This window comes from Diprion similis, chromosome 3, assembly GCF_021155765.1.
Source record: "Diprion similis isolate iyDipSimi1 chromosome 3, iyDipSimi1.1, whole genome shotgun sequence".
Taxonomy (NCBI): Eukaryota; Metazoa; Arthropoda; class Insecta; order Hymenoptera; family Diprionidae; genus Diprion; species Diprion similis.
Window position 1 is genome coordinate 15,361,692 of NC_060107.1, and position 24,266 is coordinate 15,385,957.

At 39.8% G+C, this 24,266-nt stretch overlaps 1 protein-coding gene across 1 annotated transcript; it reads left to right on the forward strand.

The window, feature by feature from the left end:
- On the forward strand, nucleotides 1-24,153 carry LOC124404407 (T-box transcription factor TBX20-like). The gene is made up of 6 exons (XM_046878503.1): nucleotides 1-684; nucleotides 10,355-10,607; nucleotides 13,703-13,976; nucleotides 14,460-14,624; nucleotides 22,162-22,238; nucleotides 23,455-24,153. Exons 1-6 carry the CDS (start codon nucleotides 285-287, stop codon nucleotides 24,044-24,046), a joined length of 1,761 nt encoding a protein of 586 aa, XP_046734459.1. The 5' UTR covers nucleotides 1-284; the 3' UTR covers nucleotides 24,047-24,153.
- Nucleotides 24,154-24,266: the final 113 nt, after the last annotated feature.

Here is a 24,266-nt window from a genome sequence, read left to right on the forward strand (position 1 = left end):
GTTGGATAATCCTTATCTCCTCTTATGTCGACGCAATCATGTGTCCTTGAAGTACCGTGTCCTTAAATGTAATATGAATTTGTGTCCATATTGTTGTCTCGCATCAGTGCATACGATATGCAGCGTGATGATGTTTGACCGAGTGAGCGTGACCGTCGCCACCGTAACCGCATCAGCACGTCTTCAGGGATCCTTCTGTGTTCCTTTCGCGACCGACACTTGAGTCCTGCAGACCGTCTTAAGGGAGGAACTGGAAGCACCGGGTCGCCTCTACAAGGGAGGGAATGTTGCTGGAGTCGCGTACCTTGGCCGGCTGCAGGAAGAGACACGGACTGACGGTGCGGACTGAGACCCGGGGCGGTGGCGCTGCAGAAGAGGAATCCTCCTGCTCGCGCCTCCTCGGTAAAATGCAGAGCGAGCCTACGACTACCACGGTTAATTCTGCTGGAATACCGCGGTGCAACCGGGACGACGGCGACGAGAGCTCGAGCCCTTCGCCCAACAGCAGCATACCTGGGCTGCTCAACAACCTCAGTAACAATTGCAATTCCAATCGGCCATGCGCCACGGACTTCAGCATAGCGGCCATCATGGCACGGAGAGATTCACGCAACCAGCAACAGCATCATCACAATCGGAACTCGCAGCAACAAGCCGTCGGCGGAGGAAAACTCCATCAGCACGGTGAGTCGGTGACTTAAATTGCTGTTTGTAGTAATTCACATTCTTGACAGTTATATCCAAAAAACTTCATCGTCGAACCTTTGCGTCCATGCGATATCTCGAATTTGTCCGAGATTGATAGTCACTTTTTACTTTCAAGACTATCTTAGATACTCTCTTAACATAGTTGAGGAAATATGAAGTTAGTATGGACGGTATTTCAAACATCCATAAAAAATTACAGGTTCCGTTGGGGCACAAATTAGGTATTCTTAAATGGTTTGGGAACAGAAAAATACCCAACTTCACCAAAAGTTAGTGAAAATTTTTACGCAGTGCGAGTCATTTTACAAGATGACAATATTGCGTTAGATCGCGATGATGATAAATTGATTAAGATATTCAGTGATAGCAGGTCTCGCATTCTCATTCTGCGCAGTCTCGTTATACATTACGTTACTCGAATAGCATAATTTCCAGGAGATGAATAATATGGGGCGACTATTAAGTGTATAATTAATTATACTTAAGTCGCAGGGGAATTTGTAATACATCCTGCGAGGTCAATATTCATTTTGTAACCACTGAATTCGGAATATATCATCGGAGAAATGATCTCCACAAATTAAGAGGTTTATATAATTAAAAACTCACCATTCAATGTCTTCTTCTTCTTCTTCGTTACAAGAAGTATCTTGATTTTCAAAAGTTGTCCAAAGCACTTTCAGCTGGCAAGACTATAACGAAAATATGGATGTGAGAATAAGTAATGCAAAAATGATGGAATTTTGAGAATCGAAAAACACATTACTCAATTCAATCATTTTTCTGAGAAAATTCACCTCAGAAGATTTGCAAAACATTTATTGGCGAAGAAAACTATAATATGAATGATTAATTACTTGAAATTGCTGAGTAAGCGTTACGTTTTTGACTTGAAAAAAAAAAATCACAATAACGTATTAGATCTGAAATAATTGATAATCGGGATTTCGCAGCATTTAAAGATTTTTTCTGTTCTAAAGAGAAACCGGTTTAGATGGATTCGTCTAATTTGATTTTAATCACAGATTCGAAGCATTCGATTCACCAATTTTTTGCTTCGATACTTTCGTCTTGAGACTGTATACACTATACATCTTTAAAAACAATATGAAATTTTTATCGAATGACTTATTCGACGCAAACAAAATTTCAGAGCCTTTGAAATATCTGACCTAAATTAAACGAATTGCAAGAAATTGGACTGAGGACAAAATACAATATCAATTTGCAGCTTCATTATCCAATTTTCGCAAACATGCAGTGAAACAAACGACCAAACCACAAATAAGCGTAATTCGCATTGGTTCTAACACATAGATTATTAGCTGTTTCGATACTTCCGTGTTCTAAACTGCACAAAGATCTCTGGATTCTTTAAAAGGAGAGACAATTGTTGGGTATAACTTAGAATCAAATGGCAAGAAAGTTGATTTCGATTGAATTACACAAGGCAAGGAAGAGAAACTTGCAACAATTTTACGTAGGTACAGTCAACTCTTTCAATAAGGTCTCTCGCAATAGGGCCGCTTCCCTGCATGAGAGCTCAGCAGTTTCTCCCACTACTTCAGTTGAACAAAGCTTAGCCGCAATTGTGCCAGACATTCTCACAATAGGGCCGCCAACAAAAGTGAAATGTTGTAAGAAAATAGCGTAGCTGTTATGGACTTTTGGCCGCGCTATTGTACGTCAAGCTCGTTGGTGTGGCTGTACTAATTCCTAAAAAAACTCTTCCCTACACCCCCATGACTAACCCTACAGAGAGAATCGACTGTACAAAACAGTAGGTAAAATAGTCTGATCAAAATTTTTTTAACTATACAATTTTGGCAACAATTCAGTTGGATTCTATTTCATGGTACAGTGTGTGCCAACCTCGTTGACCGCGATGAAACGATTCGAGTCCTGCGTGATTCGCCGCAGACGTTGCCGTCCAAACGCGGGACCAGGTGCGGACCATAAAGACATTTAAGCGATCGGGATGGTCGAGCGGTGGTAGGGCAAAGGGAGATATCTCGAGACGAGGGATCCGTGGGTGCCCGTAGGTGCTAACCAACAAGCTAGCAGCCGGCCTAACTACTGTTGGAATGAGCCCTATCTCCCCCGGCATCGGAAACCCACTGGTTCGTTGTTTACAAAACATAACAATTTACGCGGGGACCGAACACGCACGCAAAGCGACCATTAATTTATCACCGAGCTCGGCGATCCGTGCCTCGAAGACTGACTTTGGGCCCGCCAGACTCGATGAGAGTCCATCGCCTCTTCCTTCTTTTCCTCCGTCTTTCTCTTCCTCTCAACGTTACGAACTTTCTGCAGGTAGGTCTGCTGCATCCCCGACTTTACATGAAAATTTGTGTATAGGTATAGAACACTCATATTCTATATGGACCACGTTTGCTTCGGTTCCATCAGCTATAGAGGATACAGTACAGTCAGGTCATATATGCTTCGTAATAATGGCTGAAAAAGTTAGGCTGATAGTTTGATCGGATTGCAAAAAATTTTTGTAATGAAGGAAAATTTTTTCGTTAATTTCAAACTTGAACTACTCAATTATTACTTTAAGCCTGCCATCTTAATATCAATGCTATCAGAGAAGTCATCACATTACTCAGTACCTAATATTCGGTTTTTTAGCTCCGTCCAATTCCAACTAAAAATTGCTCATTACTTTGGATTCATGTTTAAATTCTGGACTCGCTTGAACCAAATTTTTTCTCGAACATGGCATTTGGTGAAAAAAATCCGATACTGTACAATAGTTAAGTATAATTCATAGATGAGAAGTTTCTAGAATTTAGTAAGAAATACATTATTGTTATTGACGACGAATAAAGTGAAAACAACTGTTCAGTATAAAAAAAAAAAAAAAAGAAAAACGGTATAATATTGCGATTTTAGTGACATGATAATGTGTTCATAAAATTAAAAGTAATTGTAAAAATTTTTCTTTTTGTACCACGGTTGGAAATTTCGAAATTAAATGTAACAAGATCAGCTTCGCAGAGACTTTTTCGACCTCTGTTTTTTGAAATTTTTGTTAGACTTTCTTGACCTGACTGTACATCTAATAATTCCTTAATAGAGCTGTGCTTCTGTTCGGTGTCGTCTAGAAGCTGATAGCCTTTAAACTTTTAATTTAAAGCCTGATGAGGCAAGATGCCGCTTAGCTCTTAATCATATACACCCACAGTTTACACCCATACCACGTGGCTTCACTCATCGTACAAATCCTGCATCCGGAACGCCGAATCTTGAGTCTATAAAATGTAAACAGGATTGTTCGCGACAGCTAAAATCTGTGTAAAAATCAATGCGAATAGATTTACGTTCTTATTTATGTCTTATTAGTCTATCGAATGTTTCCTTAAATAAGAAAGCGAATGTATAATTGAAAGTTATTCTTGCATTGTGCTCGGATTTTTTTCTAGTAATTTGTGCGAATGAGGGGTAAAGATCGGACTTTTGTTAAAATTTTATCCACTTTACATTAAATGATCTGTTAAAAAGAGAATCGCAAAAAAAATAATTGTTCATCAAAAGTTTAAAAGGTCATTTGTATTTACGCCAAATATTTCAACAGTAAGTAAAATCACTACATGTACTTGAATGTTGCAAAAAATTGTTATTGACAAGCGTTTTTCGGCATGGTAGAAGTTTCATTATTTATGAGTGAGTCCAAAAAAGATGGACATTGTAACAGAGCCAAATAAGCGACAAGTGCTAACGACTCATGGTTGTACGGGTGCCATGCGGAAAAATAAGTTGGGATTCTAATCCGTTCAAATTCAGTTAGAAGATTAATAAACCAATTAACAAGTATTATAAGAATAGATATACGTGATTTTTTTCATCCGTTGAATCGCTATATACATCACATTTACTTTACTAATAACAATCATCGATTTTTGGTAATTTTTATGGGAATAAATGAGGTATTGTGAATTCTTTTGTCAAGGGCATAATCTTTCAGTAAGACCAAAAGCTTTGGTTTAGCGGTACTGAATAGAGCTGTTCAAATTGAGACAAAATGTGTAAAGTAATAGATTTTCATTAAAAAAGCTACAAGAATAAGTAAGTTATTACAGTTGTTTTTTTCCATATTTAGCATTAAAAAAGCTACAAGAATAAATAAGTTATTATAGTTGGTTTTTTCATAAGCGCATAATCGTCAACGCCAATGGCAATTACCATGCGAAAGATCAAAATTATTGGTTCGGCAATTGAAGCTAGATCGATTTAGAAGAAAAAAAACACGTCAAGTTTAGCATGAACCAAAAAATAGACTAAATCGAAGTGGATCATGTTTATAGACTTATTTCGGAGGCATTTGCAGCTTGTATGAAGAGCTAAAAAAAATCTCTTCAAAAAAAAAACAAATTAGTAAGGCTTTTGCATTTGGATGTTAGTTGTTGTTCGTAAATTATGCGAGAATTTGAATACATCGATATTCTCTCATGACAAGCGTAAAAACTGTTTAGAGGGTAACAAAAAGGCGCAGCTTTTGAAGCGTTGCTTGGATTGCGGATAGATAATAAATTTTAGCACTAAAGATAATTGAATTGAAAATATTTGCCATAAAAATGTAACATAGATTATTTATTGTATGTCAAACTAAATCAATTTTTTTACGATGATGATGCGTATGTTATGTAAGAAATGTGTCAAAAACTTTGTGTCTTTCCTATCCTAGAAATAATTCTTGTGTACCTACTTTGCTGAAAAAAATACTGTGAGGAACATTCAGGATACTTGTTTGACAAAGTCTAACTTTTGAAACCCTTTACATGAAGAAATTTACGCGATTGTGGGTGTAAATATCTCAATCATCTCTGAATTTTTCATTTCAGTCATTTAATTTAATGTTCCATAAGCCGGAGTTTTTCAAAAAAGTTTCTCAGAGCAATTTTAGAGCATTTTGCCGCAGTAGGTTACGTGTAATTGTCATGTGGCGAGTTTCTTTATTCAACCCATTGTAGTAATAAAATCGATTTTCCCCCATTGTTGACCAACACATACCTAATTTCTCCACAAATATTTAATATCATGGAAGTCAAAAATGACAATAATAACGCGTTAAACAGACTAAGCAAAAGGTATGCATCACACATAGCGTAACGAAGAACGTCACAATATATGATAAGATTTGGGAGCGTGAAAATCGATGAGAATGAAGTTAGCAACGTTACCGTAACGATGCATGTTTAGGAAAAATGGCTAATTCGTACCTTTATGACTTTCCGAAATTTAGTCAACCATTATAAACAAAAGATGCACTAATTCTGAAAAACAAACTGCTCGAAAGTCACCCTGAAATTGCCCGATAATAAATTTTTAACGATGTATCGTTGCGTGAACGTTACTCACTTCATCCTCATGAAAAACGGCCCCGCAAGCGCCAGTCACTCATGCACGTCACAGAGTTCGTCGCAAGCTTTCGACGTGATGAGAAAGATTCGGAACAGTAACAAGATTCTCACACCACGCAAGATCCCTGAGAGCTTAATAATCTGCAGCAAGGTGAATAATAGGTTATCACTGAAACAGATTTTACTAGCAAAAAAAAAAAAACACGGATCTCTGGCAAGAAGCTTGGCGATTAATGGCCGCTGATCTGTTGTCACTAGCCGCTAAATTCCACGATAAATATAGGAAAAAAACAACTGACAAACTCTCGAAGAATCGCGAGGAACGAAGCTTCACTCATTTAAGCTATGCGGCGTATCGAGATTCGGTGCAAGGTACAAGGAAACAAGGAATTAGTTAGAGATATTACTTACGGAGATACAGAGCGACGACATGGCACGTCGAGTCAGGATATCAACTGAAGAAGGAGGAACGCAATCATAACGTCTTTTCGCCGATAACTCTCTCTCTTTATAGAAGAATAAGCATGAACTTACGACTCCAGCGACGCGTTACTTATGCTCCTGATGGGAATCGCGGCGCTCGCCTTCACTTGTTTCGTCGTGTTTCCGAACGTCGTTGTGGGATGGCGTTGGTATCGAGAAGGTTGAGCGTCGCTGTCGCGGGTCCAATCTGGACGTCAGCCACTAAATGGAGATGCGTGAAGTAGGCTATAGTCCGAATTCAGTAACCACTACTGTCAGCAATTTCGTATCTCTGTTGCACTTTTTGGCACCAGTCTATCTTTGTTCTAGGGAATTTTCAGCCGTGATAATTTGTTCAGAAATCATGTACATACATACGTAGAAGCCCGTCTCAGTTTGTCTCGTGTAATTTTATTTATGTCTTGTAAAAATCAGATTCAGAAACTTGAGAGATACTTATACGAATTCACTCGCAACAATATCGCAGTTTTCTGAATAAAAAAATCTTTCAAATTGTAACAACACTGGTGAAAAGACGAAAAGGTGTTTTCTGCTATGTTTTGTAAATGTTTTTTTTTCCTTGACACTCGAGCGTAAGATTAGTTGTACATGTCTTAAAAAAAAAAAATTATTTTAGAAAAGTAAGAACGCGTGATAGGAGACTTCCGAGATTGGGCTACTAATTAGGAATGATGAAGTAAGTACAGAAATAACAATAACAAAATGAATGCCTTAGGAAGGCAAAAGGGAACGACGATCTGATTGTTATCTCATTTCTGTCACAAGTACATATGTGATTCCCCGCGAATTGCTCTGTTTTTTGACAACACATGTGATGTTCTATCTAAAACTTTTATACTATTATGTAGTAATAATATTATATTATACAAATATGATGGAATATGTTGTTTTGATGTCCAAAAAAAATCTGTGAGTATTATCCGTGAACATTTTCCATTTATTTCTTCTCGTAAATATTTAGAAAATATTTTTTTATTAATACTTATGCATGTAAGGTACAAAAGATGTATAATTTAGTTAACGCCAAAATACCGGCTGACCAGTTTAATTTCTACAAACTGTGCAGAAATATCTGAATTTGACCGACGAAATTTCGGCAGATTTATGGAAAAACTTTCGTGGTTCGTCAAAATTTCTACAAGCTTTTCATCATTTTAGTTTTATTGAAAACATTTTTCTACAAATATATGCAGGTTTTTTCGGCTGCATTTCAGAAAAATTTATTTCGACTATTTTCTAAATGTTTCAATTTTTTCTCAGAAATCCATTCTAGTTTTTCAAAACACTGTACCGTCAGAAAATACGCCAAAACACCATGACTAAATATTTTTCGGACTAAATATATAATAGACTAAGGACTAAATATTTTGCGTTTCCTGACACGGCAATCGCTTCCGCATTCGAGTATTTAAAAGAATTAAGGAATTAGGAAAATAAAAATAATTACACATTAGAGTTCATGCTTGGTTTTCATCTCAATTATTGACGATTTACTTGAAAATAATGAAAAATATTGTAGTAGGTAAAAAAAATTAAAAAACGTTTGGTGTGGCAGGCGTTTTTAGTCTCGCTTAATAGATGCAAAAAACGCAAAAATCATGCATGTGTGACAGAATAGTATATCGTGTAGCAAAGGATGAAAGTTGGCAATTGCGACGTGTGTGAAGTTAGCACCTGAGCGAAGCGCGCGCGGCAATTACGCGAGTTGCGATTGCCAACTTTTGGCCCGCGTTACACACGATAGTTTTTATGACAAGGGAATGAAAAGTGGCGAGGCTTTCCGTGGTAGTTTTGCGGGACGTAATTGATAAGTTTCTTCTCCCTAGGGACTAAAGTGAAGCAATTGTGGACTGCGCATGCGCGAACCTATCCTTACTAGCACTGAGATGAAGTTGACTACTTTCTTCGCACTAAACTGCTACTATTTGATAAAAAATAAAATTGCTCAACGTGTGATGGCGGAACATTATTTACGTTCACATTTCGAATTGTACTAATCTTGCAACTGCATTTTATGTATGTTTTCATGACACAAACTTACTTTAGGAAGCTCATTTATGTCGGGTGGACATGTTTTCATGTTGACAGGTTTGGAAAATCTGGAAAAATTAGGGATTACAGTTTGAACTCTTTACTGTAAGATTCGATATTGTTGGTATTGCAAAACTCATACATTTACAATTTCTTAATGTAAAAAAATGAATTGGTACGATTGAACTAGACAAAAATCATCGCAATTTGCAGTTTCAATTCGTCTTCTGAATTTCTTACAAGAATGTTTTTATCTCTTTTACTTTACACAGTTCCTAACTGAACTTCATATAACAAAAAACAAATTTATTTACAAGGTTGGAATGTTTTGTTCTTGAACTGAATATGATGTCAATGCAGCTCTAATAAAATGGGTCGACTCTTGAGAAGAGGTAAAAGAAGCATAAGCGAACAGAAGCATATATATATGTAAACGGATGTAGGTATATAATTGTCGTCCGTAATGACTGAAGTATTTTTAAATACTTGCTCTACCTTGACGTATAAATCTTGTAACGTACTACTTGCATTGAGTAAGTCACGAAGCATTAAGTGGCATGTAAATTTAGACGCCTTAATTAAGCCAATTAGATACATATTTCTATTACGGATGTACATATAAACACACACGCGTATCGTTATTTTTGTAGATTATCGTGAAATAGGATGTACGCACATATACCTAATGTATTATATATTCTCGAACTGAGACAAATAATTATTTCCAATTAGGGGAACAGTCAGTGCTGAAGTTCGAATGCTATATATTTCTATTCATTTTTTGTGATGACGAATCACGCATATATAGCAAAATATCGAAAAAGTACAGGCTATTGTCAGTTACAGTAGTTTCGTTTTTCAGTTGAAATATCGAAACACGTACATTCATTATAAAGTGTTCAGAAATTTTCTGGAAGATAATATACGTAAATTAATTTGCATATTCAGTAATCAAGTACCTGGAAGTAAAAATAATTTTAATTATTTTTCTTACAAAGTTTTTACAACATTTTCGAAAAAACTCTTAAAAATAGGTATTTTTTTTACTATCGACTTTAGGAATAAAATGGAATTTGGATACGTCTGAAAATTGTCGGGGAAAATTTTTGGAAAATCCTCAAAAAGCATTCGAATATCGAAGCCGGTTTAAAACACGTTTAAAATGTTTAATACTTTTAATGGAGAGTTTTTCTGAGTTCTTTATTCGAAAGAAATTTGATGAATATAGTAAAATTAATATGTTTCCATCAGACTCACGTGATTTATCGAAATATAAAAATTGAAAAGTGTGTGAACCTGTACTCAGAGAATTTAATTTACGCTGGTACTCCGTTCCTGCGTATGTTTGTCGTCTGTCAACACTCAGACGTAGAGTTTCCGACCGTTTTGAATGAACAATATCTCCGACAGGTCGCGGAGCAAGAAAGCATCGGGAACAGAGCGCCGCCATTCTTATAAATAGCATCTTATTTCCTCTTTAAAGAATTCCTGTCGAGGCATGGCATCTGTGCTCTGACGCCACGACCACTTCAGAAGCAAAACGCATCAATTGAAATATCACCCTTGTTATAGCTGTGTGTGAGCGTCTAGACGAACAGCGGAGCGTGTTTTTTGTCCTCCGTTAGTCGCAACTCCACGTTGACACGTTTCAAATTTGTATAATCAAAGTCATTGTGAACGATCGCTGGTAAGCCAGTCGCCCAAATTTTGCTTTTTGGTGATTAAAATTCAGTAAAACTGAAAACGTGAATTGCTTTTTTCAGAAAGGGAACCGGGTGGCTCAGGCGTTTCGAGGGGAAAACCGCCCCCTTTGGATAATGTTGACACGGAGGAAGAACCGGAAAACGATGACGCCGGAAGCACGAGTGGCAAGGCTGCGTCTCCCGCAAATCCTCTGCTCCAGGAGCGGTCGAATTGTGAAGAACTCAGGCACGTCGTCTGCCATTTGGAGACGAAGGAGCTCTGGGACAAGTTCAACAAGCTGGGCACAGAGATGATAATCACTAAAACGGGACGGTTCGTATATGAAATTTACGAGAATTAAGAATATTCGAATTCAAGATTGCACTGGACTCGAAAAGTGGAGGCATAAAAAATTTGAGAACGGAGCCTTAGAACCAATAATTGATCAAGTACTAATGAGTTTTATCGAAAAACTATCCTATTGCTGTGTAAGAAAAGTATTGAAAATTGCAAATTAAGATCGAAATATTTCACTATCGAGCACACACTTACTGATTCCAAACTCGTATAGTTGATTCAATTTCAATGAAAATTAGCTGAGTTTTGTTGGAGTCGGGCGGTTTTTAGATCATAAACCATTTACAAACAAAATAAGCTGTGATGTTCGACTTAGACTTGTTGAAGTACACGTTGTTCGTCTAAAAAAAGATGAAATAGTATATAGTTGTCTGAAAAGTTGTTGATACTTGAATTCTTGTCATGTAAATCCATTGGCTTTTTCCTACACATCCAGAAGGAACATTATTATGACCTCATTTTCTTATTTCACATTTTTCTCGTTCGGACGTCGTTCTGACTGAACTGTGTACAAATTAATAAATTCTTAACTTTGGATTATCAGGAGCGACAAATAGTATAAATACAATGGTTGATTGATGGGATTTTTTTTCATTAACCACAACTAAACATCGTTTAAGGACTATTCGAATGATGTCACTTTCTCGATTTGGATCTCACTGAATGTTATTTAAACCAAAACAAATAATCAAACAAATGATTTAGTAAATTAGGGAAAGCAAGTGAATGTATAATTGACTTACAAAAACTAAACTTTTATCACAGTGTATTAATAATAATGTTAGTACAAATAATAATAACAACAACAACAATAATACAAATAATGATAATAATAGTAATAATAATAGTCAACACTGCCTATTCCGGTAAATCCGAAAGGGTATGTCTCCATGATGTATTGTTAGCTTATGGGGGGCAAACGAGGAACGATCATTACGCGTCTGCAGCCGTCTTCAGGTGTTCCATAGAAATATTGGCATTTGCACGGTGGACTTGTAAAACAGTGAATTCGTTGAAACATGTTAAATCCCAATAAAAAACTGATCAGTCGATAAATGCAACAATCCCATTGGAAACGTGATTCGATTAATCAAAACCGCAACCTAGGATCGGGACCACATTAAACAGTACGTCGCCAGTTCAAGTAGCTTATATAAAATCTTGTAAGAATTATTCTTCTCGACGTTTTCCCAGCTGCCGGTCTTGTCCAGTAGTCAGATTAGATTTCCTTCCAAGTTGATGGTAGCCAAGAGATACGGATTTATGTCCGTGCGATCGCAGTGCATCTTCGAAGGTGTGAAGGAGTACCGTACGTACCATTCATCCAAGGAGTATAAATAACTGAGGACAAGAGCCATCGGTCAGCTCCAGCGCCGATCGCGGGTTACGCGTTATTCGATTAAAAAGCATCGAGAGACGGGTACCTATACCTACAGCCGAATGTGCTTAAAAGGTACAAACAGACGGTGCTGCTCACCGCGGCAGCGGCGCGAACCTCGACTTAGCGCATCGCTGCGCCACCCTTTAACCGTGGTCCGAGAATCCAAGAGGGGAACATTAATACAACGTCGCGCCCCCTGCTGGGCGCGCACTAAACCAACCACGGGGACACCCGCCGATCTTATCTGGACTTCGATCTCGCGACCGGTGCAGCGTCGTCTCCGAGTCGAGGAGGCGACTCGGTATGCATTCATCCCGGTCGAGCCTCGGGGTCGTGAGTAATGCTTTTATTTATCAACCCGTCCTTTGTTAATGAATTGAGCGTGCCGCAGGCGTCGGGCTGAGGGGTTGCTGCAGGTACCTCGAATCGTATCTCTTCCCACGTGGGAAACCCGGGACTTTATAACACAGGAGGACAGGTTTTTGGTGGGGGGAGGGAGTTGAGGAAGAAGGAAGCGAGCAAGCGCGCTACGGCGAACCGGAGACAAAGGAAAACCGACTGATGGGGCGGGACACGTAAGTTGACGGGTGAAGGGAGCGACGACCAGCGTCGCGACGCGGATCTAATTACCGAGGCGCTGGCGGACGCCACGTTACAGCACTGCTCGCGTTTCCCCCTCGCGGGGGACCAACGCTTGGTGAGCGCTAGGGCGTGGAGACCGTGCGGCGGGCAATTAGGTACCCACCCGTCGCCGTAGACGCCCGTTCTTACCCTCGGATTTTCTTCCTCCATTTCCCTCCATTTTACAACGATTAAGGGGAGGGGAAGCTTCGGTGCATGCTTCAAAGTCCGAAAGACTGTGATTTATTTTTTTAATTTGTTAATATCATTTGCATCGAATATCGTGAGCGAAAGATTATTCGAAATGCTTCTCTTCGGGTCTCCAGGTGAGAAAATATTCTGTGAATAGTTGTTGGGATGAGAATTATTGTATTTGAAAAAATTGTTAATTTTTTTTTATAAAATTCATCTTTTCTCGCAATTACTATTTGGGTTCAGACCTCAATGTTTTACACCATGAACATCGAAGAGCATTTCTAACAATCGTTTATTACAAATTTTCGATATAATTTTTCTCTGCCAAGTCGAATCCTCTTGCGAAGAGCTGACAAACTCACTGTGTTGGGATCTATCCAGTTCTCCTGAAATGCGAGGAAACCTCGAAGTGCAGAAATACTAGATGAAGGATTGAAGCATGCTGACTGGGTCGCATATTCAATTATGAAAGTTTATTTTTACTCTAATATTTTACTCTTTATCGACTTAATGTCACGAAACTGAAGCATAACCGTTTGAGCGAAGTTGCCTGCCCCTTAATAGTCGCATAATTCAGTTAAAACCGAGGTTCAAACAATCAGCTGATTACCTAGCGTGACGCCATATTGCTTGGAATCCCAATACATTCAGGAAAACCGATCAAACAGTTGAACGAAATACTCCAGTGTGCGAATATCTGAAATTGGCAATACAGATAGAATGAAGTAAAGGGCACGAACAGTTTGTAAATGACAGGCCGGATAAAAATTAGACTATATCACGTTCGCGTTCCAAGATGGACGCTCCGTTCTTATTCCTTGAATGTGAAAAAAAAATCGCGATGATAACGCCTGCCTCGTTTAACTCTTCGCAGGCGAATGTTCCCGACTTGTCGGGTGTCTTTTAGTGGCCTAAGGGCGGAGGGTCGCTATGCAGTACTGATGGACATCGTCCCCGTGGATAACAAGAGGTATCGATACGCCTATCACAGGAGTTCCTGGCTTGTAGCTGGCAAAGCTGATCCACCCGCGCCTGCCCGTCTCTACCTTCACCCCGACTCTCCCTTTACCGGGGAACAGCTGCGCAAGCAGGTCGTCTCCTTCGAGAAGGTCAAGCTCACCAACAACGATTTGGATAAGCTTGGACACGTGAGTCTTCATCGCTTATACGCCTCCTTTTTTCCATTCTTTCACCGCAATTCTCCAGATCTATGAACATCTAATCGCTGTTACAATCGAATTGCTCGTGTATCAACCAATTTTTCTACTAGAGTCCATTGGATACTACGATAAAAGTAACTAGTTGTTCCACACAGAATGTGATATTGCCACTTTTTCCCCTCTAATTTCTTGTCACTATCATAGTGATTTAGTTCAGGTAATTATATAGTTAAGAGTGATGGATGGATGGATATCCGTCAGTTTTTCAACCCGAATTAATCTGATACGTTAAGAATATATGTTAGCTGTTTCAAACAAAATCTGTTGCCACTTTTCGTCCCATAATTTCTTGTGACTGTAGCAATTATTTTGTTCAATTAATTCAAACTGATGGACGCATCGATAGACCGAAGTGAGAAAGCTCAGCAGTAGCGAAAGCTAGCGAGTTAAAATGATTCTTTTAAATTTCAGCTTGTGCTTAATTCGATGCACAAATATCAGCCTCGGATTCACCTTGTGATACGTCCCGACTCCGGTGCTGGAGGACCAATTTTGGATCTTGAGCAGGAACCGTACAAAACGTTCGTCTTCCCGGAGGCCATTTTTACAGCCGTAACCGCCTACCAAAATCAACTCGTAAGTCGCTTAGTTCTATTTTTCTACTTGTCAAGGGAAAGGCACGAAAACACTTGTAACTGAGTAGCGTTTTTCCTAAAAAAGAAGAACCAAAGGAAAAAGAGCCAAACGGTATCTTACGTTAGTAGCGGGTGTTTTCGGTAAATTGACGTCTGCGGTAAAGCTTCAAATCCTGAAAAACAGAAAACAAATTGTATTTGCTTACGTTGGAGAGAAGAAGAAGAGTCAACTCCTCGGAGGAACATACATGTTGTCAGCTGAGTCGAGGAATGGTTAAATTTTGCTGTGACAGAGTGTCAAAACTTACGCCCCAGGCTTACTTGTGATCTTCAATCTCGCCGCGATGGTTACAGTGGCGCAAACGACCAAGATTTGGTTTGAAATACCTCCGTTGATGGAATGAGCAGCGATAACTTCCGGTGTGCGTTTCGTATTATTCTTGCGAATATACGCTAGATCACATTGTGCGGAATTCCTTGACAAATTTCACTTCACTGCAACTTTACGATCGTGTTGTTTATACATACGTTTGGACTAAACGTAATGGGAAAGTTTCTTCGTCTTACAATTAGACGTCTCACGCTGTTGCACCGTTAAGCGGAAGATTAAGACTGATAAATGAACCTGGAATACGAACGAAACTTTAATAAGGATGCTGGATATTAATTATCCGTGCACTTACGCCATCGCGTAAGCCATGTTATGCGTACTCGCAATCGTCGACGTCCGTTATTGATTATTTGACAATCATTTTCAAACTTTAAATGTTCAGTCTACTCCCACGTAATTCGAACACCTTCATAAATTCTGTGTGTATAGATTTTGTAAAAAGTTTACAGAAATTTGCTCAAAGTTTCAGGTCAAATAGTAAATTTTGTGTAAAGTGTAATTTTGATGACTTAACCTCAAAATACACCTTTATTTTTGATTTCTTGATCGGAGTTATTCAGCAATATCTGAAAAACAAAGTTTACAAAGTATGTACGAGATATATAAAAGTATCCGAATATAATTACTTGGAAATAACGAGAGTTTACATAAATAAAACCGTACTAAGCATTGTCGAGATACTTGTTTAAAAATAGTATGAAATGTTTTGCCCGAAGGATCAAGGCGTTTGACTTTACGACCGTAGGTAGGTTCGAAGGCACGACCGAATTCCGGGAATCCCGGCGGAAACGCACCTGCGAAAAACGAGCCCACGCGTCGCGGTCAGCTCGCATAACAACGAGCCGGGTTGTGAGCACGTAGGATATTGTAGGTTTACCGAGGGCTGCGGATCTGCATTATCGTATTTCACGGGCGTCGTTTAGAGCGCGCGTGTGGTCCAAGCAGCCGCCGACGTCGCCGACGCATTCTCGGCCGTCGCGGCGCTCCCGCCGCTTCCTCCGCGTCCGCGTCCGCGTCCCGGAGTTTCCATCGAGGTTAGGATCGCCCGCTTTGAGACCTCCGCGCTCGCCGTCCGCACGCGACGCGTTGCAATCCCCGGAATCTGGTGCACCTCTGATGTCGTCGAAGTGACAATAGACGAATGGACGGCGCACCGGCTCGCTCTCACGTGCTCTCCTCGTCTTCTATTCCTTCTCTGCAATGACGCAACTCCCTCATAAGAGCTCTGCACTTTGCTTCACGAGAGCGAGAGAGTGGCGCGTGTGCGAGCGGGTGGTCCAGCTACCGTCTTCGCCGGCGTCTCAGCCGCGACGACTCGGCCCAACTGTTGATGACGATGATGAGGTGTGAAGAGATTGCTCCGGCAATTACCTACGCGCAGTTCTTCGTTCATCACTCCGGATTCCTTCGACCACGTCACGTCGAGATGTATCAGCTTCGTTCCTTCCTGCCAGCCTCTGACTCTCCAAAACGTCTCCCCGGATCTCGTTATCCTCTATGCTGTCACCTACTGTTCCGTTTCTCCTGTTTTCACAAATTCCCTCGTCACACCTACGTCGACTTTCTTTTGCTTTTGCGATTCACTCCCGGTTCGATTCGGCGCACAGACTGCAACAACCAAGCTCATCGTCGATTTGTAATCAGTATAGTGATTATTCTTCGCGATAACGAAGTGAATCAGATGTGATTCACTTTCAAGCTTTACTAAACGTTTTGCGTGACCCGTTGTGTATAACTTTATTTTACGGGGGGTCTTTTTTGCTCCATTCTCTCTTATTACATCGGTATTGTTTATGTTTTGTTTCAAGTTGATCTAAAACTTCAAATACAGTTTTCCGAAAAACTTGCTTTCAACAAGTTTTCCGAGATTTCCCTGAAGTGAAAACTCGTCAGTTAGGTTATATAGTTCTGCTGATTTCTAAATAAGCACAGTCTATTTTTATTATACCCTCGCCACGTGTTGTGCACGTATGTGTATAATGTAAGACTGATTCACGAATCTGTTTAGCTAATTGTGCGTTGACTAACATGATAAAACGAAATGACTAAGTCTCCATTTCACCTAAAATCTAGCTTTTAAAACTCCTAAACCGACAACCCTTTAGGGGAATTCTTGTCCAACACTTTTGTAATTGCTTGATTCTTTCCGTAAATTCATACTTGACCGTAGGAAGAAGACATATCGTCAGTGTCATACTGTAGGTGCAGATGCTTCACTATAACTTCATTGCATGGAATCGGGTTTTCAAAATATATGAATACATTTTACTATTTAGTAACTTATTTTACCAAAATAAAAGTGTAACTGTTTATACGAAATTTCCTTCCGAATCATACTAGTACGATTCAACTAAAAAAACCAGCTGATATTCAAACGTGACGCCATATTGCTTCAAGTCAACCGTATTACTTTCGAACCCAATTATACCGCATCGAGAATTGATTATAACATTTTTGAAGAGGAGATAAAAATAAGAGGGCACTTGTTTGAGTAGAAATTTGTGAGCTTAACTTTTGATATCTAACAAGTTTTGAAAATCTTTCACCACTGTGAAAAAAAGTTGGTATCTCATCCTCTCTCAGCGTTCCAAATCTGTTAGTAGAACACGTCGAGCTTGATAAATTGTATCAAACAATGCTTGACGGAAGTTGACGAGAGCTCTTCGGCGTCCGTCACTTCCCGAGGTTCCAACTGCGGCACATTTAGCTGCGTTGTGTTAGTTTTTAACGTGCCGGTTCGTATATTTCGTCGTTGAACTCTCGGACTTCTTTGCGGTAGGCTGGGATCGGTGGTTCCTGTCCCCTCCCTCGACTCTTCGCTCTCGTCTCCGTTTAACAGGATTTTTTTCCCTCCTTTTTCTCCTCCGACTTCCCGTAGCTCGCAAGCCGCGGAGCGCAGGAGCGAGCGACGTCGCATCACGCTGCGCCGGTCGCGCCGAAGTCATTTCACTTTTTGCCTCCATCTCTGACTTCAGTTCTCGACGTTCTCGTAATGACCTTACGAGCGTTTCGCATCCAACGTCCTTCTCACTCACACGTCATAATTCATAACTTAACTGCCTCGCTTTCCCCTCGAATTCTCCTCGATCCTCGCGCGCATGCCTATTTGTCTCTCTTCCTCCGACCATTCTTCAGAAACACACTGTCATTGAAGTGACGTTGCCACCGCATTCTAGAGTTGTTCAAAACGACAAAGACGTTGCTCATAATCTAATCATTCATAAAACACAGACGAGTTTTCCAAATCAATTTATACCCCCGTTGGTATTTATGTTCGATTGAAACAACTCCCAGCAATACGTCGGATAACGGCATTATTCAAAAATTTTATCATTCGAGAGATACTTTATTCTTGTCTTTTAAAATTACTTTTAAAGACTGCCAATATTTCTTCAACACCATTGAATGCTTCTTTTACTGGTTTGGTTCTACTGTGAAATTCGGATATACTTTTAAAATTTTTTATTTCAAATCTGATCTGGTTAAAATTCTGATTTCAATACCAATTCAGAAGATTCAGTCAATTGAGAAGATTATCGGAGCATGAATCAATAATTTTCCTCAAATTACTGAGACTGTTAATTTTATTCAGAAGACTCTTCTTTACAACCCCAATACAACTATTTCGTAACAAAATTAATTTGATCATCGCAATGCTAATCGTGAAAGAAGCAATGCCTAACCTAACCTAATTGTAAGAACAAATAATACTGATTGGAAATAATTGCGACCAATGATAACCAAGCAGGTTGAGATCAGTAGTGTGGTTAAATTTCGGCGAGATTAGCTCCCTCCCCCCTCCCCCCTCCCCCCCCTCTTGCTCCTCTTTTGCTTACTCTTTACGCGGTACGTGGCGCGTGGGTGGGGGTCAAAGAAGGAGGCGATGGTTTTAGTGGCTGCAGGCGTCGCCGTCGGCGGCTGAGCGAAAGAAAACATAAATAATCGGGCTCAAATGAGACAGCAGCTCGAAGCCACACACGGCGGTATCAGCAGCGTCGGTAGCGTCGGCGACGGCAGCTTGGTCTCTCTCTCTCCCTCTCTCTCTCTCTCTCTCTCTCTCTCTCTTTGCGAGAGCCATGAAGAGAGACGGTCACCAAGTTACGGTATGGTATAATGACTCAGAGCGCTCCGCGCGAGACGCTTTTCAATGAGTGTATCTCTATTAAATATATAAATAGACACGCCTTTACCTACGTGCAAAGATTCAGACCCTCTATCCCTCTCTCTTTCTCTTTCTCTTCCTCTTTCTCGACGGTCGCGTTACAACTCAATTTAACAAAAGTCGATCGCCGGCTGAAGTTGGCTATCATTATTGTCAACACCGCTGACGGTTAAGTTATGTTGATTAGTTTTATTACCGATTTTTTTAAATCCACTTATATATGAATCTCAGATGTATAAGAAAAAAGAGTTATGTGATCCTTTATACTGCATCAGATGTTCTCATTACTTTATTCATGAACCAAACCGATTTAATTGTACTAAATAATAATAGTAATAATTATAACTACTGAAAATAATTATTATAGTTAGTTTTGCTTAGAAATTCTTATCCGAAAAAAATCTGTGCTATACCCTAACCAAATGTCAGGGTTCCTAACGTTTTGTCCAAATGGCCATTGCTCTGAAATTCTTAGAAGTCTGAAATTTATTTGAAAGGACTGCTGGGTAAAGCAGAACAATTATGATTTACCATCGTGTTCGATTTTGCCGTAATTGGATTTATCGTAAAAAAAAGACTGAAATACTTCAATACATCTTTGTTTCTGTGTCAAATGAAAATGTATTGGAGTGTTTTTGTTTAGAATTGCATTCAGAATCGCTTTGTTAAGCCTTTTTCACGATTTTTTGCGATACGTGGAGTTAGATATTTGGAGATGTATATGTCAACGTTCAAATCGACTAGGGCATCACATTAACCTCACGTCACTGTTCTAACCTACAAAATCTTGATTTTGATACATTGACATGTTGGAATACTAATTAATTACATTATCAGAATGTTGCATGAAAAGGCATTTTGCAATCAGTTCTTGTGATTATCTACAGCTGCTTTAAATCATTTTTCTCAATAAATTAAACATATAAAGCAGTCAATCGGTACGATCGGTACAGATTTCTGAAGCCCATGTTTATAAACGTAATTGGTCAGAATTTAAGAGAAAATTTTTTTTTTCGGATAACTCAGTCTTCATTTCGTAAACCATTTGAACTTCAGCACTTACATATACTTGAAAAACGATATTTTGGAATTTGGTAAGTCTACCTAAAAAACAAATCTAATCGGTAAAGCATAGATTCAGGTTACATTCAAGTGAAGTAAACCCAAATAAATTTATGAAAATCGTTGAATTTTCAAAGTTGTGACTTACGTTTTAGATTTGGACTTTGACTATGACATACACCCGTTTCCTGTGCAATTATATATATATATATATATATACCTGTGTAGTATAGTATTAGCCCTGGAAATGCGAAAAAATGTTAAAGTGTTGAGGATCAGGGAACGTGGAAGTGGTCCAGATGTTTGGCTAATGATGTCAGCGGATTCGTTACTGTGTGTCCAGAAGAGGACCCGGACAAAAGAGTCTTATTACCCCGGCTAAGGCTTCACTTGCCTCCCTACGACTCGGCGAAAGCCGGGGCTGCACGTGGTGCTGGTGCCGCGCGAACACCCAGTCTAATTGGACCACCCACATGCTTCACTTCGCTATACCAACCTACTTCACTTCGGCATGCCATGCCCTTCTGGATTTTCACTCTCTTTTTCTTTCTCCCTGCGTTGTAACGCCGTTCGTTCCTCTTCTTCGTGTTGTTTTTCACCTACGAACCTTACACAACACGATTGAATACAGCGATCTTATCAATGAGTTTGAGAGATTTTTGAGAGATGCCGATCTCTTTCTAATGATCACGCAATCACGGCCGTAAATCTTATCGATTTTTGTTATTTGAAAAGACTCGATTCTTCCGGAGAAGGGAAAAGTGTAAAATTTGAATTGCTGAAACTGTCGAAAAAACAGAATAGGAATGAACCGAGTTGGCAAATTATATTCTATACACTCTTTTTCTTTTGGCAAATGATGGAGTATGCAATTATGTTTGTAGGGTGATTAAAAAAAATTCAAAAAATGAACGAGATCTCACTAATTTTGTTGATTTTTAAAAGATTTTTTTGTACTCATTCATCAATTTTTTGAACTCTTCTTAATGGCCACTGCAGCTGCATCGTAAACTGTATAATTCTCACGAATTTGAAGAGATTTCATCACTCTAGCAAATGAAAAAAGTTTAAAATACGGTTTTCCCAACCTGTCGGTGAAACATTGGAGTTCGACCATCCCTTTAAGGCGAGAAGCATCTTTACGGATAGTTAATACTGCTTACAGAGTAATAAAACCGTTGAAACAACGTGCGGCTGTTGAAACCGATATCCACAGTAACTTCTCTGTCCGTTACATTTTGGGTTGAGCTGAGCATTAACCGCTCGTTTATCAGTCTAGACAGTGAACCAGCGGAATTGAATATTGCTGAATAGTTCAAAGAAAATGTATTTTTTAATGTCTCAACCAAACAAATAATTCGCTAACCGTTGGCGATGACGTTGCGTGACGTGAAACTGAAAACTACAAGAAACGTCAACTCTGGTGGATCGCATTGTATAATTCTGGCGAAATCCAGCCAAGTTTCGAATCTTCTTAGGAGTAATTTGAACGCTTTAAATCCTGTCTTATGCCGATTAGCATCAGGTTCACTGTAAAATTTGTCCTTTGGCGGTGAATTCATTGACAGAGCTCAGAAGGCTTCTGCAATAAACGACCACCGTGTCGGTGTACTTAAAACCTGTCGACATCTGGGTGCGTGCGAACAACACGCGGACCTTTTTTTTAAGCAAAAGCATAAGCGTGACTCGATCGCATCTAGGAGAGGCTTCTCTTTGTTTCGGCTAATCACAGGAACGGGTTTTGGCACAAGGTTGTTTAAAATTAATAATTGTAAATATTGAAGAAATTTATTATGAGTGTATTTTTATGGGATTATTAAATTACTAATTTGAATTTAATTGTTACACAATCCCAATAGAAAGTCGGGAGTTTCGATCAAATGAATTAAATTGGTGTTCAAAAACGATTCGCTTTGATTTCAGATTACGAAACTGAAGATTGACAGCAATCCCTTTGCCAAAGGTTTCAGAGATTCTTCTCGACTAACTGAATTCGAGAGGTGAGTGTATAACCTGATCCGACGAATTTTCATCATACTTTGGTTACAATCCGCCTTACGAGAGTAAGTAATCAGCTCTGATACCTTGCTGCATATTGAACATATTCATTATACATTGCGCAACTCGATTTCGTTCAATTTCAAACCGAATGACACGCGAAAGTAATAACGGTGTCTGATTCGAAAAGTGTGAGCCTCAGTTGCTAGATTGTATAAGCTTCACAATTATTCGGAAACATATACTTTACGAAATAAAAAGAAATACAGATTTCCCAAGTAATCGTAATGTATGCAGCAATTCACCAACCGGCTATATAATCATGAAAATATATTCAATTTTTGCATGACGACTTTTTCGTTCTATCTTTATTATAATACTGTCACAATTTTGATTTATTCAGCAATAGACTACACTTCTATGAAACTGTACACACAAGTGCAAATTTCATTTTTTGATTGAACTAAATCTCATTCGGAATTTCTTTGCCGTCTGGTTTGCCAGCTTGACGAAAGCAGGCTTTCGAGGTTATTTTTAATTTTGAACTGATACATGATTTGTTCCACAATGTTAGCAATTAACTAGTTATTACGTATAGCATCAAACTACTTAGTAAAAAATTGCTTTTTCCTGCGAAGTTGACCCAACCAGTCGGCAACTCGCCACAACTTCAAGCACTTAGAAATGTGAACGAAATCAGTCAGGATCTAATTGGGCGAAGTTGGTCAGCCTGCTTGAGCAGGCGATAAAAAATTGGCGCCTGCGCACTTCAGACTACAGTTCCTTTATACTGTCACGGCAGATTCTACACCTTGGTGAAAATTCTGAAACAGAATATTTCAGACAAATTTTTCATTGATTTGCATTCCACTAAAAATTTCGAATCCACAGAAGATTTTAGAATAATAGAATCTAGGGTAGAGTGAACATCAGGCTCTTTCATGAAAATAGTAGTTCTCTGTTGAACTTGTAATTTTCAAGTAATGAACCATGCTCAAATCGTGTTTTCGGTATTTCACTGCACTCTGATTTTTTTCTCCTTTCACAACCGACACGTGTAATTCCACGAGAATCGTACTGACCATCGAAAAATCCCAGAGACGACCTGAGGACTTTTTTCATCAAATCTGCACTCCATACAAAGAAATAAAAAAAAAACAAAAAATCAGTTATCTACGAGTGTACACTTGAAAGGGGATATTTCGTTTCAAATTGCAGAGAGACGATGGAGTCGATGCTGGCGGAGCAGCAGTACCTGCGATCGCCGCTGCGGCTGTCCTACGAAATGGAGCAGCTCCAAGCGGCAGGAACCACAAGCAACCTTAGTCTCGAGGAGAAGGCCCTCCTGGCAGCTCGATCTCAGCTCTTCCTGCGGGCGGCAGCAGCCGCGGCGGTTGGGCCTTACACACCCCTGGTGAACCCGGCGTTGATGTACTCTGGTGTCGCCGCGGCAGCTTCCTCGAGTCACCACCAGCAGCAGCAGCACCAGCAACAACAGCAACAACAGCAGCAACAACTCTGGTGGGCCTCATCGATCGGGCCCACTCTCTTCGCGGCGGCGCATCATCACCACCAGCAACAGATCGCGGCCTCGAACGCGCAGCAACAGGCCGTAACTGGACCAGCAGCGCCCCGCCCACTTTACCCTTCCGCCCTGGCCTTGGCCCATCACCGTTTCTCTCCGTATCACACGGCTAACCCTGTCTCAGCAGTCACTTCCTCCGCACCCTCACCCTCGCCCTCCAGGAGGGCTACACCCTCACCGACCGACAGTCTTTGTTGCGAGGCCCAGGACCTCTCGCCCTCCTAGTCCCCCGCCTTTCTTCCTCTGCGTAAATGTCATCAGTATTTTCAACCCCCTCGATCACAAAGCTCAGGCTCTTCCTCACCGACCGCTCTGACCCACTTCTGATCCTCTGTTTGCACGAGGGAAAACTTTTATCAATTTTGCCAAATATGTCTGAACGACGATTTTTGTTGTTAGTATCCTCACGGAGAAAACCCGATAACTTAATTCACAAAAAAATCGA